This window comes from Cyanistes caeruleus, chromosome 3 (genome assembly GCF_971803275.1).
Source record: "Cyanistes caeruleus chromosome 3, bCyaCae1.hap1.1, whole genome shotgun sequence".
In the NCBI taxonomy this organism is placed as follows: Eukaryota; Metazoa; Chordata; class Aves; order Passeriformes; family Paridae; genus Cyanistes; species Cyanistes caeruleus.
This window is the reverse complement of record NC_141703.1, coordinates 63650416-63667210: the sequence shown is the minus strand read 5'-3', so window position 1 is coordinate 63667210 and position 16795 is coordinate 63650416. Positions and strand designations below refer to the sequence as shown.

The window sequence follows — 16795 nt, the reverse complement described above, 5'->3', positions numbered from 1 at the left end:
CTGAAGTTCTCATAATGACCTCAACACATCTTAATGTTGCTAATGGCTAATGCAGTCAACACAGGGTTCCCGACAAACCAGGAAAATTTTAGGAGAGACACAGAAGCTTTCAGAACCAGTCACACAAAAATACTGCCTACTACAAATTATCAGTTGCAAGCTTCTCGGAAATAGGAATATTTTCATCCTGTTTGGAAAGTGCTCCGCACCTTGTGAGCACTGCTAATCAAAACACACAGAAGAAGACCTGCTAAATAAGAGCTGATGCCAACACAAACAGAAAGGAACTCTGGATGCCCAGGTGCTGACATTGCAACCATGATTTGGGTGTCCCTAAACCACTGCCAAACCTATCACCAAGGAGAAGGTGGGGAGAAAAGACAGGGAAGAGAGAATGGATCTGCTTGATAATGAAGTCTAACAGTGATTTATAAAATGCATGGTTCTCTCTTATTCAATTTGAAATTCATTAAAAAGTCCAGATTCCAGTCAGTTGAGGTACCAAACATTAGCAGCTTGCATTAATGGAGGTTTAGCTATCTCCCCTTTCTTTTAAAAGTGGAAATTTAGAGAAAATAACTACACAGTCTTGAAGAGGAACATACAGAGGTGACAGCTTTCTTAAAAATTCTTTTTGAATGTTTTGAGAACAGTCAGCATTGATCAGACTTCACATTTCAAAGCTTCACAGAAGAAGCAGTTTTGGACACAGATCTAAGGAAAGAAAGCTACGTTTGCAATGCATATGGTAGTCCATTAGCATTATATTTTCAACACTTGAGTGAAGTCTGTGCTTTCCTACATGTTGACTGGTGAGCTACAGCATAAATTCACTCTCACACAGTATTTATAGCTGCTGGCATTCAAGACTCAGTTGCGATGTCTACTCAGCGTCTCATCACACGAAGTCCTATAATGGGCTGGTTTTGCTTCGGGCAGGGTAAGTCTTACCTTTCCTTCATCTTTAGGTCAGCATTTCTTAATCACTTCCCATGAGTTAACAAGCCTGGTGTCATTCTGTTAACATCCAAAGGAAAGAGTTCAAACTATGGATCTGACAAGAAAACGCTATTCTGTCCTCCACTGGAACTCCATTCTACATCATTAAGACTTTTAAAAAGCAGTAAAAAAATTGCACATTTCACACACATTTTTCTTCTGGTTGACTTCAGCTATCAGCACTGGAGAAGCTCCTGCTACTGACACACCACTACTCTTAGACCAGTACTGCTAGGCTCACTGCCCAGCATCACTGCTGACTATCTTTGAAAGGCTTTTCAAATGCCCACATGAATGACTTTAACTCTTTACTGGCCAACAAAGTAAAAACAAGTAGTGCTTTAGTCATGGCTGTGATGGAGGTTAGATTTGTAATACTGTCTTATCCCTGCCCTTAGCACAACCTCCATAGAGCTGCTAGGGAAGAGCTGCTTGGGATGAACACGGATTTTGTTTCTCCCTGCTCTGTCTTCTTCTTGACAAATACCTGTGCATTTTTTCCTGCCCTAGAAGTTTAAAAATCTAACCAGGTATTTTGCATTTGTTACATCACAGCTTATTATGTTGAGAGCATAATCTCAGTTGATGACTCCTGGGGAGAGGTATCAAGCAAGACACCCAACACAATGTCCATGACCTTTGACAGGGAATTGGAAAGGGACTCGTGGAGGTCTCAAGGGTGTCAGGCATCTGTTCCTGGCTGTACTTATTCCCAGCATAATTAAGACTCTGAAGACAACTTTTATAAGGTCAGATCAAAAGGTCCACTTACAACAATGGCCAGTCAGTGACAGTGGCCAGCAGCAGATGCAGACGAGAAAACAGCAGAAGGGGACGGGCCACAACTGAGTAATCCCTTCCTTGGTATCTGCTCCAAGCTTCCAGAACTGGCCATTTAGAGACTTCCTGAGCTGCATCCGGACATTGTATTTAGTAGCCACTGATGAGCACATCTATTAATTTGTATATTTGAATCCATTTATACCTTTGGCCTCCACCACATCCCATGGCAATGAGTTCCAAATTTTAATAATATAGTGTGTGAAGAAGTACTTCCTCTTGTTTGAAACCTGCTGCCTGATTATTTCATTGGGAGCCTCCAATTGTGTCACAAGAAATACTGATTAATCACTTCCTATCCACCTTCTCCACAGCACCCAGTTTTACAAAGCCCCATCACCTCACTCAGTTACACCCACCCTCACTCATCCTTTCTGCTATTTAATCTCTGCTATGGACTCTGCCAGTCCTACTATTACTTCTCCTGTGGGGTTTTTTGTCCACAGCTAATTGTGAGATAAGGCGTGAAAGAAATCCTTTCAACGACTCCAAGATGCTTCTCATGGTCATAACACCTCATCCACAATTCATTTTGTATTCATATGTGCTAGACTCACTTTCCCCTTCTCCCTGTGCATTATTCCACATTTATCAACAATCTTATCTGCTGGTTGATCAGCTAGTCACAAAACATGCTGAAACTTCTTGCAAAAACCAGCATAATCATTTTTTTAACTTAATATACCCGGACCAATTTAAGCAACAGGACCCCAGCAGCTGGAGTCCAGCATGTTCAATATAATTAGTCACTACTAGCCCTATCTACCTGGCATTCTTCTCAGTCACCAACAGGCTCTTGCCCTTCTGTACCTACCATACCAGGACCACGGAGATGGAGTCAGCTGCTCAAGCAGTCTGTAGGAAAGTATTTTATGCTGAAAATAAACTTCCAGACAGATGTGCTCATACCAGAAGGGTTTGCCCAAGGCAGGACAAGACGTGGAAACCCTACTCAGAATGCGCTCTTGTGAAAGCCTTGCCTTGCAGACCAGCAAGGGTCAGTGAGAGGGTTACAGGGTGCTGAGGCTGGGGGAGACAGGGCCAGCAATGGAAGAGATGAATGGCTCCAAGACAAGCCCCCTTCTCAGGGACTCCCCTGTCATCTCCAGGCTATTTTCAATTTAGAAGTTCCCCAGCAGGAGAACCACAAGCAGACAAAACTTGCCAACTCAAAGGGCTCCTGGAGTCATCCAGGAATGAATGAAGGCTCCTGGGAATCAACTTTGGCTTCAGGGGTCATTTGGGCTTTAAATGGAGAAATCTGTTTTATGGGCTGAGAAAGGAGGAAGAACTTCCTTAGCACAGCTCAGCCATCACTGTGAGGAATGAAAAAAGGACACAGAGTCTTGCCTAGTCCAGCTTCTCTCAGCAGGGTGAATAAAAAAACCCTGACCAAACAGGAACACTCCTCTCAACTGCTGTAAATCAGAGCGGGGGGAAGGAGGAAGAAAGGGAGGAGCAGGAAGTGGTAACTTATTTGGACTCCTAAATGAAACTCCAGTACTCACAGGGTTTCACAGCTCACCACTTGTTTTCACCTGGTCAAAAAAACTGAAACAACAATTCAGGCCAGGATTTTGTGCTGTCTGTGGTTGCTCCTGGACACAACTTTAAAATCCAACAAAAAGAAAGCTCTTTTATTTGCCACATTAGCCCTTTCCCCAGAGAAAATCCAATCTTCTTTGGCCTTTAAAGCAGCCATCTAACATGCTTCCTTCATCCCAGAATCTCTCATCTCTCCCCCGTCTTTCCAATGCATATACACTTTTATAATGGGCTTTTCCATGAACTCTGCTGATTTGACTGAAGTAAATTGAATATTTCAGAAACAATTTAGACATTCCTGCCAAACACAATTCCCTGGAAACCCAGCCAGGTTCTTGTGGAAGGTCTGGGTTGTTGCCTGCTCAGGTAGTGTCACTCTAGGGTACCAAGAAAGAAACATAAACATAGAATCTTAGAATCATTTAGGTTGGAAAAGAGCTCTAAGATCATCAAGCCCAACCATTAACTCAGCACTGCCAAGTCCACCACTAATCCATGTCCCTAAGTGACTCATCTACACGGTTTTTTAAATACCTCCAGGGATGGTGACTCAACCACTTCCCTGGACAGCCTGTTCCAATACTTGACAACCTTATGGTGAAGAAATTTTTCCTAATATCCAAACTAAATCTCCCCTGGGGCAATTTGAGGCCATTTCTTCTTTTTTCTTCTTACTTAGGAGAGGAGACCAACACTCAACACATCTTTCTTGGAAAAACCCCTTCATTTAAGGATGGCATGAGCAACTGTAGATGAGCAGACAGGAAGGATGTAAAATGTTGAGGTTCCAAGTTATGAACGAGCTCTTTGTCTGATTCTTACCTCCACAGCCCTATTACACCCATCAGAAACTTCCTACAATGCTCTTCCAGTTGTACTGCACAGAGCCCTCATCCCTTTTCCCATCATCTCAATGATAAACACCCCCACAAGAAGTTTACTTGCAAAAAATACATGCAAAATTTCTGCATGCCCCAGGGTCCAACAGCAAGCAGAAGAACATAAAATGAGATGGGGCGCTGTCCCTGCCTCCTCATTTCAGCTATCATTTTGGCACATGCCAGAACATTACCCCAAGCAAAACACAATCAGGTAATGAACAGGGATTTGCATGCAATTCCAGCAGTGGGCATGACCACAGGCACTGATCACTGCAAGTTATTCTTTCCAAGCATCTTCACAAATCCCATCTTTGCACACAAGCTGCGCAATAAATGGCTGCAAGACCTAATGTCATTTGTAGTTTTAACTGGATTATCAACTGAGGTGACACAGTAGTTGATGTTTCTGCACAAAAACATGTTTATTACAATGATGTAGAACTGACTCAGAGCACAAAGATGCTTTGAGGTTTTCCTGCTTGATCAGCAGATTCAAATCCCTTGTTGCCAGGTTGGCATAAATTGCTAGCCAGTCCTTTCCCAAGAGACAAGCTTTGACTATCTCTCCTGACAACAGTAACTAGTCATGTACCAATTAGATAGATGTGCATCCTTTCCAAAAACAGCGTCATGAACATCCAAATAGAGTATCTCTGGCTCTTACAACCCTCTCCTTCCAGAAGTCAGGCTTTTGAAAATGTCAAGGAAGATATCCTCAGCTTCCCCTAACATGTAAAAACACTTCCAAAATGTACACTGAAGAAAAAAGGGCAAAGCTAAAATAAAGCTGGAACTGCAAGGTACGAGCAAAAATTAATTTTTAGCAATCTTTAAATATTTCTATTTTTACACGCAATTAGTTCTTTCATGTTCTTTAGGTCTACCTCTGCTCACTTTAAGATCAAACTGGGTTTTTTTGCCAGCAATTCATTAAGAGCCTGCTCTCTGCCACCCCTTCCCTCCCCACCTGCAGGCAAGCAGGGATCTGGGCCTCACAAGACAACTGTGGCGTGGGTGTTATTGGCTGTCTGTTTTGGCAGCCTCTCATCCTTTCTTCCAGTTCTGTTTTGAAACACAATCTAAATTAAAAAAAAAAAAAAAAATTAAAAAAATTAAAAAAAATTTTAAAAATCAGACATTCCTGCTCTCCCTACTCACTCAATCAGCAGCACTCCCATCACCACAGCCTAAAGCATGGCTGCAAAAGGAGCAGCACCAGGAAGGCTGGCAAATGTTCAGCAAGGAAAAAACTGTGAAAAGGTATAGACTTCAGGAGGGGCAGAGGCAAAAACCAGGGGAAAGAGGACCAAGAGGGCTTGGGCCTGCTCTTTTCCACATTTAGTAGCATTAGGTTCTGACATGTAATTTGGACTAAAAGACTAATTATTTCCTGTGGTTTGATGGACGTTAACATCCCCTTTTTTTATTATTCTTTAATAATGTATTACATAACATTCTGATACACTAATTACCATCTCATGTCACAGCAATTTTATTAAGAGCTTATACTTACAAATACCCATTCTGAAACGATTTCAGGACTTTTTGCCATTTTCTCTGAACTACGCTTGTTGAAGCACTGGCAACACGGTCTGATGCCACTTCGTGCATCTTCCAATAAAACAACACATCTCTACCCAAAGATGTCTCGCGAGCCCTGGGAGTCAGGCATGGATTCTTCTTGCGTTTAGTCTCAAAGACTTGTAAACAGGTTACTTTTAGCACACTAGGTTGTGATTAAACACTGGTAACACAGCCCTGTTAGGTTCCTGTACCTGCTACAGTTCCAAATCCAGAAGCAATGCCGATAGAGAGAAACTCCTTTATACCAAGTAATGGAAAATTTGTTAACTATTCTGCAGTTAGTGTTTGCTCATCAATACGTTATCATCTCGTCAGGCAAGACTTGGTACCATGAGGTATTTTTCTGTATAAAATTGCTAATGCCATCAGGATTGTCCAAACGGGATCATCATCATCATTAAAAAATTACACGGTGAGGAAAGTGATTACGACAACATCTCAGTAGAAGGATTACTAATCACAAGTAGAATCCTGGTACAAATCTCATTCTCTGTATACAAGAAAGGACACAAAATCTTTTTAACATAATTTATATACATTTATGGCTTTATACAACAAACTGTCAGGGATTGTTCTCATGTGTCTGTAGAAGTACATCAGGCACTTTTTCTGAAAATATCCACGTATGAATTTTAATTTTGCAATGTGACTAAGTCAGAGCAGTGAAGCGTTGAAGAGCTGTCACACCACTTGCAAATAGAACTAGCAGTATGTACATGCCAATCTCTCAGATATTGCTGGTTTGTGGAACACCTTCAAAAAAGAGGCCAGTTTTCATGTCGAATAATTTGCTTTTTGCTTGCATAAACCATGCTGCATCTTACATTACGATTACCAAAATAATAATAATAATAATAACAATAATAATAATAATAATAATGAGAATACCTTATTTAAAATCAGTCATAAATTAAGAATCCTAGCAATTTCATAATGAAAATAGGAATTTCAAATCAGTAAAAAAATAAAAAAGTACTAACATACATCCAGTGGTTTAACAAGTGCAAATTTTATATTGTTTTAAAATTGGTCCAATTTTAACTTCTCAGGGATGCTCTGTTGACTTAAGCCAATAATAAGCAATATGATTTTTGCTTATAAGTGTAGTCAAACTGTCAGTTTATCAAAGCAGAGCTTTCCAATTAATGCATCTACTACCTAAACATGTATCATATAGCTATATTATGGAAACAATACATCTTTATATTTAAAATATCTGAACAGCTCTATAATACAATAAACTTTTAATAACAGTACAAACCAGAGAAAAGTCAAAAACAAGGCTGCATAGGTAAGATCATCTGCACAATTCACAAACCAATCATTTACAACAATTCTGACAAACTAAGTTACTCCAGAAACTTGGTACTTTCACTGGAAAAGGATTTATAACTAGAGGTCACATAATGTTTGTTTTCAAGGCAGACAACATGCTCCTTCACCAACTTCACAGTATTCCAGAATTACAATTGTGAAACATTAGAATGGCACCACAAAAAAAAAACCAGAAACAAAGAAAACCAAAAACAAAATTTAAAAAAAAAATTAAAAAAAAACCCAAACCCCCAAAAATGCCAAATTGACCATGCAGCCCAAATCTGATTACCTACAACCGTTTTCTCACAATACATAAAAGGGCTTTCTACAGACTGTTGTAAATAAGGAAAGACTACATTTATGTCATTCATAGGTATAAAAAGAAATGAATAAAATATCTCTTTACAGGAAGTTATACAGTAGCAGTAAATAATAAACAGGAGGTATATTATTAAATGTAGCATGTTCAGCTGCATCCCCATGGAGTATAGCATTGTTTACTGTTTTCTGTGCATGCAGAGGTGGATTTTATGACTACTTTGGCCTATGTGTATCAGTGCCTATTTGGGAGCAAACATTTTTGCACGTGCAGCAGACAGAATGATCTTCAGAAACCCCTGTATGAGCCCTCCACTTGCTCCACTGCCAGGATTTACTATCATGTTTCAGAGACTAGGCATTTGATGGTGAGGATGCTACTGGAAGTATTTGCCTGTAAAACCAGGTGGCTTCATTGAGGCTTTGGCACTAAGAACATTTGATTTTTCTCAATACAGGTTCAAAGAGCAATGTCACGCTGGGGAAGATCCTGTGTCACATCAGCCTCTGGTTCTGCCTGACAACCATAATAGCATATCTACAAAAGCAGGACCAGCTGTAATTAGTAATGATTTAAGCCCAACAGGGAGCTAAATGCTAGCACATCAGTAAATACATTGCAGAGCCTTAGGAAAGTCATAACAGGATCATTAAATATATGGCTTGTTACTAAACTTCATTTACTTGGCTTACGTTCTGTTTCCTTCTCCACCATACACCATCACTACAGGGAAGATGAGTTTCAATTAGGACCTTTTCTGGTTGTGAGCTATTTAGACAAAAGAAAAATCAGTGTAAAAATATTTGCTTCTCCCCTTCTTCGTAACAGCCAGCCCTAGCAAAAAAAGCTGTTAATTCTGTCAGTGCATAAAAAAAAGCTCCAAGGATTTCTGTAACACAAACGTTGTGTAGCAACCAGTGAGAAGACAGGTGAGGCCTGCTATTCACACATCCATGAAAACTGCAACATGCAATTACAATAAATCAGAAATCATTTATTCCAAGACCTGCTCCTGAAAATGCTCAGGTAGCTGTCAGTGTGCTTACTCCAGCAAGACCAGGTTTTTCCACAGAAATAAGATCTCTGTTATTAATGCTCTCCCCTACCCTAAACCTCATGCATTTGTATAGCTTTTCCACTTACTTTATCTTTCTTTTTGAAAAGAAGTCATTTTTTGTCCTGCAAAAAGGTCAAAGTTTTAGTCTCCCACTCAAAAGTAGCATTTTTGTCTCTTGAAATCTTCTGCTTTACAACAGAAACACTGAAGAATCCTAAAGCTACTGCTAATTAAGACAAATGACAATTTTGTCATTAGTTTTACAACAATTACAAATTTTCCACAAAAGGTCCTGCTCTTGGGTGCACAAACATTATGAGACCTCCACGAAATAAATATAAATGTGAAGCATTGTACAAGCATCTTAACAATGAATACTTAACACTTTGTGGTAGTTAAAATGATAATAGAAGCAGATGACATTTCTAAAAATGCATATATATAAAACTGATTAAATATTTCTAAACATAAAGTTGTCTATATTTATACATCACACAAAAAAAAAAAAAGGGACAGAAATGTTTTGTATTCAAGATCCTTATTAAGATTTTCCTTTATTAGCACTCCCAGGTGCTAGGGAAATTTATAAAAACATGTACTTAATCCAGTTAAAATACTGTACAAAATGAAGAGGTTATGAATGCTGCCAGATCTCAGATTTTTTTTTTTAAGTTGCCTATGTAACAAAAGTAGATTTTAATTATAAGAAAAATAGCTTGGAAAGTGTTCCAAAAATTATCTTAAGCCAAACAATAAAGTGATTAATCTGACAATGAAACCCAGATATATTCTTGCATAAATTTACACAAATACAGGTAACTTATCAAATGGCATTTAACCTACTGTTTGCTTTGAATAGTCAGTGAGTGAAGTAGGATCATATTTAACAGGCTATTCTCTTCCCATATGAAATGTGTGGCGATTTTCAGTAAAATAATGCAGTTCATACTGCTGCAAGGCAAGTCCACGGTTATCTCAATTCATCAAAACACAGGTAACATCAACAAGGGTTAAACTTACTTAGGGCATGAGATCATCACAGTATTCTTACAAAAGTTTATAAACTTTTCTTGGACCAAAACAGGTTAAGTCTTAAAAAACAATTCTTCTACAGATCATACTGTACAAAACCGAAAGCATAACATGATGTAAGTAAGAGTCTTTGCTGTAATTATATGGTGTAGTGAATTTGGCACTTCAGAGTAATGAAATTTCCAATGGCACAGTTCTTATCTACAGCAGCACATAACCTGCAAACCTTGGGCAAACATCCTGTACAGGAAAATACTCTCTCTGCTGCCAACTCTGACGAAATGAAGAAAAAAAAAGAAAAAAAGACCCCAAAAAAAGTTAGTGCATGCGCACAGCTTTGTCAAGAAAATGAAAAAGAAAGGTGAAGGACATCTTTGTACTGCTTTTCTCAGTTCCTGCTGTCAGACAAGTCTGGAGAATTTAACCATAGCCTAGGAAGAAAGAAAGAACAACAAAAAGAACAAATTAACATTTACAACAGATGAATAAATCTATTAAAATATGCTCAAGCTAGCTTTAAGATACTTTAAATGGGGAAAATAAAAATATTCATTACTGGCTAGTAACCAGCAAGTTTTTTTCTTTAAAATATCATTGACAAAACATTAGCGCTCCACATGAAGTAAGAGAAGTCAGTACTTGACAGTCCCAATGCACCAGTGCAAACCTGATTCTCAAACTGACAAAGGACTGGAAAGTGACTGACTGTTACCGAGGGAGTTCACGTGCTAACACAGAAGAACTCCCAGATTTTAAGCATCTTGACATTTTCTTTATTTTCCCTTTAGCTGTTTTGCAGATTTATTATAAAAAGCACAGCTTACCTCCTCCTACTACATCCTAGCCTGACACCCAACTGTGTGTGGTTGTCTTTACGCTGTGCTGAAAACTTTGGTTAGGCAATACACTGTCAAAGTTAAAATCTAACGTTTCTCCATCCATGAGGTCATTACGGATAATCGACTCCATGTCACAGTCCAACCGTTCGATTAACATGTCATCTAAGTCACTGGGAAGCTTCTCCTGGTGGAGGGAAACAATTCCCACCCTCCCGTAGCCATTGCAACTGTTAACAGGGGCATATGGATTCATGGCATTCATCTGCATTGGGTGACTCATAGGCACTTGTAGCGAAGTCTTCACTGTCGACAGGCGATTTAGCCCTGATGTGTGTGACATGGTGTTCACTGTGTGTGACAAGGCACGGCCATTGACTGCAGGCGCTGGCTGGTTATGTCCCTGGTGAGGGCGGGCGTTCGGGTTCATCATTTTGTTGTGGGGCGGCTGGCTGCCGTAGTTGGGCACCACCGAGTTGGCCACCATCAGCACACTTTGGCCCAGTGCCCTGCCACCAGCCTGGGAAACACCAGTGTCCACTGATGCCAAGATATCGTTGTGCGGCGGAGAGTCGGAAGTCAGTAACTCCTTCAGAAGTCCCGCAGGACAGTTGTATTGGCTCATCGATCCGTAGCTTGATTTACTGTCTTGCAGAGTCTGCATAGGGATCTGGGACAAAGAGTTCATGCTAGCTTGAGCATAAGTGAATTTCCTGTAGTCAGGATTTGGTGAACCTATACTTGTGGTCGAGGATGCGAATGAGTAACCTGGTGTTTGCTGCATCAGGGTGGCAGATGAAGACTGGGTTGACACAGTCATTGACGTATTCGGTGACAAGAGATTGAGATTATCCAAAAGATTTTCCATGTTCTCAGAATTACTCATCTCTGAAAGACTCGGTAGAGTTGAAGTCATTTTGGTGGTTGATGATGGGTATACCATGGAGTGCACATCCCCCTCTCCAAGATCATCTTGCTCTGGCAAAATAGGAGAAAGTCTTCCACTAATTGTGCTGGCATTAGAGCTCGTTCTAGGTCGAAATGTACTCCAGTTATCAAAGTCATCGTTACTGTGAGAGCTGGGACTTGCAGGCCACTTTGAGAACTGTGATCCGGGGCTGTCACCATTTCCCTCTTGACCAGACTGAAGGGCTGTTTTTTTCTTGGCAGCTCTGCCTCTACTTTTGGCAAACTTGCTGTTGTTATCCATGGACGCTGCTCGCCTCCTAGGAGATTTGCCGCTCTTCCCTCCTTCAGGATTGAGCATCCACCAGGAACTCTTCCCTGTTCCTTCATTCTGCACTCTGATGAACTTGCTGTGCAGAGACAGGTTGTGACGGATTGAATTCTGAAAAAACAGAATAGCATGTAAGAAATGGGGAAGACATGCATCTTTTATGGCATACTAACACCTGCTTTTGTAAGCATACTCTCGTTTTGTTAGAAAACACAGGGGTAATCATTAAATAAGAAAGCATGCCAGCCTGGAAACATCTTTTATCTGCTCACAGAACTGGCTGAAACAAGCTTGCAAAGAGTCGCCATGGCAATTTGTCTGTCATCTGCCTCCATCACATCTGACATTATAAAAAGTTAAATAAAACTGCAGAAACTGTTCTGAAATAAAAATTCCTCATAAAGAAGACAAAATAAGCCAGAAGATCAAGAAAATGATTGAAGTGAGTCTTCTAATAAATGTACTTGACTGTATTTATGGAATTTATTTTAATTATTACTTTACACAAAGTTCAGGAATGCTAGATCCTGCTCTTTGGTCCTTATAATGGATTCTTACCCTGCACATCCCAAAACCCTACAGACACGTGACACACAAACTGTCGCTATTTCTACTGAGCGTTAGTGAGATTTATATCACTTGTGTTACATGAGAAAATACATAGAGAAAACCAGATGCGGACTAAGTTCTAATTTTTATAAGTTAACATCATAATTTGCCTAAGAAATCATAGAATATAAAGGAATGCAAAGAGCATAGACAAGCCTGAAATTAAACCCTCAGTCTTAAAACCATTTTTCCCTTTCAAAATCAACATTTTAATACGCAAAATTGACTCTTCAAATATCTGAGGGCACCAGATGACTTGTGCCAAGAACGACCAGAGGTACTGGAACTTTTTTTTTACCTCCTCAGCCATGAATAATGTTTCATGTTAGACAAAGAAAAAAAAAATTCCAAAATGGAAGGCCACAGGCTGACCTTTTAACAAGAGACTAATCTTTGCATCACCAAGCTGTAAATAAATGTATTTTTGCTCATATAATTTTCTGCTGAGTACATGTAAAAAATGTTGTATCAACAGAAAAGTTTTCCTGTATCTTGACACAATTGCAAACAAAAGGCCACAAGTTCAAAGAGAGCAGAAACAGGCAGCCATAGATGCTAACAGAAGGGTGAGACAGTACCGTGGTCTCTGCTAGGACTGCAATTCATGTATAACAAGGAGGAGGGAACCACAAAACAACACATTAAATAAATGTGCAAAACCAGAAATTAGACCTCAATGGCAGAGCAATCAGTAATTCACTACCTGCCTTCCATTCACAGTAATTTTCAGCAACTTGTCTAAAGATCTTAAGAAGGCATGCCAGGCACAGTCATCTCATGGCTGAAACCAGAGGCAACAGGCTCAAACTCCCCGCAAGAGCCATGATATGTTTTGGACCATGGAAAGCCAAACAGACAAAGCAGGACTGGCCACCTGCAGAGCTCAACAGAAGTGGTTACTCTGGGATCAAAGAGGAGATCTTCAGTAGATGAGGGCAGCAAAGAGGTGTTACAGCCCTGCAACACCTTACAGGTTGCTACTGACTAGAGACTGTGCCCCCAGAAGTGCAGCTTCACCTGCAACAGGGGCACAGGACACTCCCTAACAACAGAAGACGGCAGAGCATGGCCTCAAGGCACCAAATTTCAACCAGCACAACACTGAGTCAAACCATGTGCCTAAACTCAGAAGCTCTTCCAACATCTCCTCCAAAGAACCATCTTTGCAGTTATCCCATAAACAGACGCCACCAAAAATTCCCCTCCCTGGCAGTGTTCAAGGCCAGGCTGGATGGGGCTTAGAGCCACCTGGTCTAATGTAAGGTATCCCTGCCCACAGCAGGAGGGATTGGAACCAGATGATCTTTAAGCTCCCTTTCAACCCCAAGCATTCTATGACTCTGATTTTTCTATGATTTGAGTGTCTCCTTACTCAATTTCAAAAGGAAGCCATTCTCCTAGAAACTGTAAGGTAGGACTGTATCTCTTCACTTCAGGTAACCTTAAAATCAAAACACCATCTTTGATGTAGCAACAGGGTGATAGGGAAGGCCTTGGAATTTTATTTGCACCAGCTGCAGCTAACACATAGGGAGGGTAAGCCTGGAAATCCATCTTTGGACTTGCCCACAGTCCCAGGGGCTGGCTGAGAAACCTTGTGAGGCCAGCCTGGAACAGCCCACTGTTTTCACTCAAGGGCCACAGACAAATCTGTGCCTCACACAAGTCCAGCTCTACAAATGTCACAAGAAAGTTGCTCTGTGTGTCTGTTGATTAAAAAACCTCCTGCACCAGTTCATTTTTTTACTGTATTTTGTAAACATACCCAGTTGGCTCAGGATCACTGTTTAGTATGAAAATAGCCATATCGAACACACAAAACATCAGCCAGGGAAAGCACCGTGACGAGGCTTAGCTCCCTCTTCTCTGCTACACAAGTGTTAAATATTTAACAAATCGCTGCTATTCCTTAGTCATCAAAAATGTTATAATATGGTATTATTGTACCGAGGACATTTGAGGTCGCTCTTTGAGTAACAGAGCTGTCTCCTAACTCTGCCAGTAATGAAAAAAAAAATTTTCCTAACAGGAAAAGGTTTGCGGCCCAGAGCTTGTTACATAAATTCCTGTTTTTCACGCGGCCAGCAGGACATTAAAGAAGCTATGATTTACTAACTTGGAAAAAGTGTTGAAGAGGTAAATCTTGTGAAAATATGCACTGCTGTTAATGATGTTGTGTCTGCAAATCCTTGCCAGATGCAAACATGACCTGATAAAAAAGTATGGTTTCAGCAGTGGATCTTGGCAGCCGGAGGAATGGCGCAGCTGTCAGTGGCTGGGGCGTGCGGCAGCACCACCAGCCCCGGCACGCTGCGGAGATGCCTTCAGCCATGGGTTTCACCTGGACTTCGGAGCAAAGGCTCCCAAAACCTGGCCTGAATGACTCCATAAGCAAGCGTCTGCATTTTGAAGCGGGTCTTTGCACAGTGGCATTTCATGCCAGATCGCATGGCATGATCGCATGCCAGAGCGTAACTGCACTGAATTTTATCAAAATCTGGGTCAGGATGGCAGCAGGGCTGCTGCCACCTGTGGAGTGCTTCCTGGGATTGAGTTTGTGCCTCTGAGATAAGCCAAACTTACTTCAGCATTCAGACCAGGGACTGTGGATATGCTTACTTCTACCTTCTGATTTAAGACTCAAAATATGCAAAACCAGTATCAGCCACATGCCATGTGAAGAGTACATCCCGGCTAATAAAACTCGTGAAGCCGAGATAATTATTCCTTTGAATCTACATATTTATATCATTCAGCTGTACTTCTGACATTTCCAACAGCTCTACCCAATATCCAATACTGCATTTAAACCCAAGATATAAATAGCAAAACACGCAGCTTAAATTAAACTTGACTAATTGCTGAGAAAAATTATATCCCTATCCTAATTAAAGCTGAGGTATTTAATTATTTTTTAGTCAATTGGGTTGGTGTTTTATTAAACACCTGAAAACTCAGTTGCTCTGTTAAACTTGACAACATTGCACTTACTGAGGTGAGACCATACAGTGAAACTTGGCCGTCTTTCTTCCACCCCAGACCTTGGAGCACCAAAAGCAGAGGGAAGCAGAGCTCCTCTTTAACCCCACTGCAAACCTCTCCAAGCAGGACCTAGCTGTGGATTTGTGATTATCCGGGGAGCTGCAAGACCCAGATTTGGAAGAGCACCTACAAGCGCCCATGGTCTCTCCCACCCTCATACTTGCATCCATGGGCACAGGCAGCACCCATCCCACCAGAGTGCCATGACAGCCACCAAAAGGGAGAGTGAGGAATGGATGTGACAGTCAACACACTTTACCAAAACAAGTGTATTTGCTATCAAGGTGCATATGCTGCATATTGCAATAAAGCGTGCCATGGCATCGCAGGGAGATTCACAATCAACCAGTAACAAAGGTAGGAAGGAGTCTGCCTCTAGAAGCAGATGCAGTCATAACAAACTGGGAGGCCACAGGAGCAGCACTGCTTCCATTACACATAGGTCAAGGATTTCCATTAACAAAAATTAACAGTCCAATGACTGCCCACTAAGTTTTCATTCAGACAATATCCCAGGAGTCCACTGCTTTCTACACTTCTTCCAAGGGGATGGCCTACACAAGTTGTTCAACCATCAGCTGTGGTAGCACATCCTGTTACTGACAGCTTACAGCATGTTTCTGAGCCAGCACAACCTCCTTCTGGTGACAGCACCAAAGCAAAAGTTTCACAGCAGAGATGTGAAGACCCCATCCCCCAAGAACTTCCATATGCTCTCACAGAAGACATTCAACCTGTCTCTCTAGGTCTTTGTATAGGGACTCTGCTGCAGGTCCGGATGTTTGCATCATCCTCCTCTTGGAGCCTCAGTGGCAAGCACCACTCCAAGAAGAAGACATTAACACTCTTAGGAAAGTGTGCAGAGGCCAGGAAGTTCTCCAGCACACTTGCTCACAGCTCATTCAGCATTAGCAGCCGGACGAGCAGCAGCAGGGGCTATCCATGGCAAGTGGCACCATGTGGCATCTACCCAAGGTTAAGTTAGATCATGCCTGGCAAAACGGGTAGGTTTGCCTACAATAGCTACACCGTCTACACCCATTTTGCTGTGGTTTCCAGCCACGCTGCCAAGTTTATGGGGCTTGGATGAAGAGGAGGAAAGAAATAATTGCTAACTCTAGACCTACCAGAATTTCCTTTGGTACAACAGTCTGGTGGTGTAAGGCTATCCTGCTTGTCTTACCTAGTAACTATGAAATTGAAAATGTTCAGATGCCGATGCTGCACGTGGAGCTTGGATTTGCCTCAGACTCAGTGCTGGACAGTCATAAGCTCTTGGTCTACAGACAGCACACATTTCTCTCTCAAAAAGTTTCCTGACACAACAATGTTCACTAACACCACCACACTGTGGTGTCAGAAGCCTCAAATGCTAATGAAACAGCTGATTTTGCCACCCAGTTGTGATATTCTTTTATTACAGAAACCTTTTCTATTGTCCAACAGGAGTATGGACAGAAAGCATGTCACTTAGCCTCAGGTCAAAGAGTTGTATTT

The 16795-nt window shown here is 41.1% G+C and overlaps 1 protein-coding gene across 1 annotated transcript in view; it reads right to left on the bottom strand.

The window, feature by feature from the left end:
* Window positions 1-5741: 5741 nt before the first annotated feature.
* Window positions 5742-16795, bottom strand: part of FOXO1 (forkhead box O1) — a 62161-nt gene continuing 51107 nt past the window's right edge. The window contains exons 2-3 of the mRNA XM_086881427.1: window positions 10399-11758; window positions 5742-10005 (exon numbers count right to left, since the gene is read on the bottom strand). Of these exons, the coding sequence (XP_086737553.1) occupies window positions 10415-11758 (1344 nt within the window). The 3' untranslated portion in view covers window positions 5742-10005; window positions 10399-10414. The remainder of the gene's footprint in view (window positions 10006-10398; window positions 11759-16795) is intronic.